At 29.7% G+C, this 1,903-nt stretch overlaps 1 protein-coding gene across 1 annotated transcript in view; it reads right to left on the minus strand.

Annotated features, from left to right (window-relative positions):
* The window catches only part of LOC111374290, a 13,751-nt gene that overhangs the window by 1,111 nt on the left and 10,737 nt on the right, over positions 1–1,903 (minus strand). The window contains exons 2-3 of the mRNA XM_022996946.1: positions 1,224–1,235; positions 3–1,065 (exon numbers count right to left, since the gene is read on the minus strand). Coding sequence (XP_022852714.1) covers positions 3–1,065; positions 1,224–1,235 — 1,075 coding nt within the window. The remainder of the gene's footprint in view (positions 1–2; positions 1,066–1,223; positions 1,236–1,903) is intronic.

Below are 1,903 nucleotides of genomic sequence, written 5' to 3' on the forward strand. Positions count from 1 at the left end.
ACTCAAATCTGGAGTGCAATCAAGTATCACAGAAAAGTACTTGGATTCGAGTTTCTCGATGATTATTTTCTTAATCTCACCCGCTAGCATAAGTATCAACTCATTCTGAATTTTGTGTCCAAGATAATGATAATGAATTTCTTTATTTTGAATTCGACGAATATGCTCTTGCATTATAGGATCAAACTCAGCAATCATTTGAATTAAGCTTAAGAAGATACCATTATTTTCTTGGTATATATTTTCATTATCTCCACGAAACGCCAAATTATTTTCTGCAAGAGTTCTAATCACGGATATTATTCTCAACAATACTTGTCTCCAATGTTCTCTATCCTTATTGATTTGTTCCTGCACACTTTTATCAATTGTTTGTTCTTTTTGAAATCTTATTTCCATTTCGATCCATCTACTCAAGTTAGTGATATGGTCATAACTCACTTCATGTTTTCTTAGTTTTTCACCAATATTTTTCCAATTATTTGCACCATCATGTGCCAATTGAGTTTGAACCCCATCATTCTTGAATAGCTTACAACAAAAACAAAATATTTTATCCAAACTTTTTGAATATATCAACCATTTTCTATCATGATTCTCTCCATTGGGTAACCGTCGAGTGTAATGAACAGATGAGAAGTGTCGATTAGCTACATCTTTTGGAAAAATTACATCATTATCTCTTATTGGACCTTTCATTACGATTAAATCTCTTAAATTCTGATTCATATTTTCCCAATTCGCTGAATCACTAATATCAAAGGAGAATGGTTCACTAATCTTTTCATTGATGTTTCTTTCATCCATAACATCATCTTCGATAGATATCTCTTCATTCACCAGACAATGATGTTTTTCAATTGTATTATCGTCGATATCATTCTTATTAAACTCTTCTTCGAGAACTACATCGTCATTATGCTTTTGTTTACTACCGTTAAAAAATTTATCAAGGGCTCCCTCTTGAGATTTAATCAATTGTTCAACCTTCTTATGCAGTTTTCTTTTAAAATATCCAGATTCAAATTTTCTAGTGGATATAATTAAAGCACATAACGGTAGAACCTGATTCAAAGTTCGACTTAAAAGTATCCCAGATTCTCAAATATTCCAAGTGTAGGAATTCAACAATCAACCTGCAAGAAATAATAAATGAACTAAGTTATATGAGAATAAAAGGTTGAAGTAAATTAACATCACAAAAACTGAAATATGCCAGCTACTGAATTCCTATTCTGAAACACACATAAAAACAGAGTGATCAATTGATGATCATCAGCCAAAAATTCACAAACCACTTCTTATGGACTCATAACATTTCACGGACTTATATAATCAACTAGCGAAGACATCATAGTTTAAATCCTAATCAGAAATTCAACTTTTTTATGTACAAATTCGAAAGAAAAAATAAATATCCCTAAATATCAAAACTAATGAATACGGGATACCAAAATCCATTATCTCTAATGCCTCAAACATATATGATTAAATTTTTTTTTTCATATTAAAATTAAAAAATCAAATTGAATTGCAATTCATACAATCAAAATTGAGCCAAAATAAATTCCTGTTCAGACAAAAATTAAAAAATTAAAAATTAAACCTACAGGATAAATGGGAAATTTCCAGTCATAAATCATTGATCCATAAATAAAATTATAAAAATTTCGAGTTTTACTTTCTTGGCACGATCTATAATTCTTTATCCACCAAAAATATCACAAAACATCTGAGAAAACAAAGCGAGCCAAGATAATAAATCATGAAGAATTTCAAGGAGAACCGACCAATTAAATCCCACGAAAAAAATAATTCACACATATAGATACCCACATATAAGAACAACAAAAAGAAATAAACAAATTCTGTCAACAAAAAGATTGGGTTTTACCTCGACAAA

Source organism: Olea europaea, unplaced genomic scaffold (assembly GCF_002742605.1).
Source record: "Olea europaea var. sylvestris unplaced genomic scaffold, O_europaea_v1 scaffold1233, whole genome shotgun sequence".
In the NCBI taxonomy this organism is placed as follows: Eukaryota; Viridiplantae; Streptophyta; class Magnoliopsida; order Lamiales; family Oleaceae; genus Olea; species Olea europaea.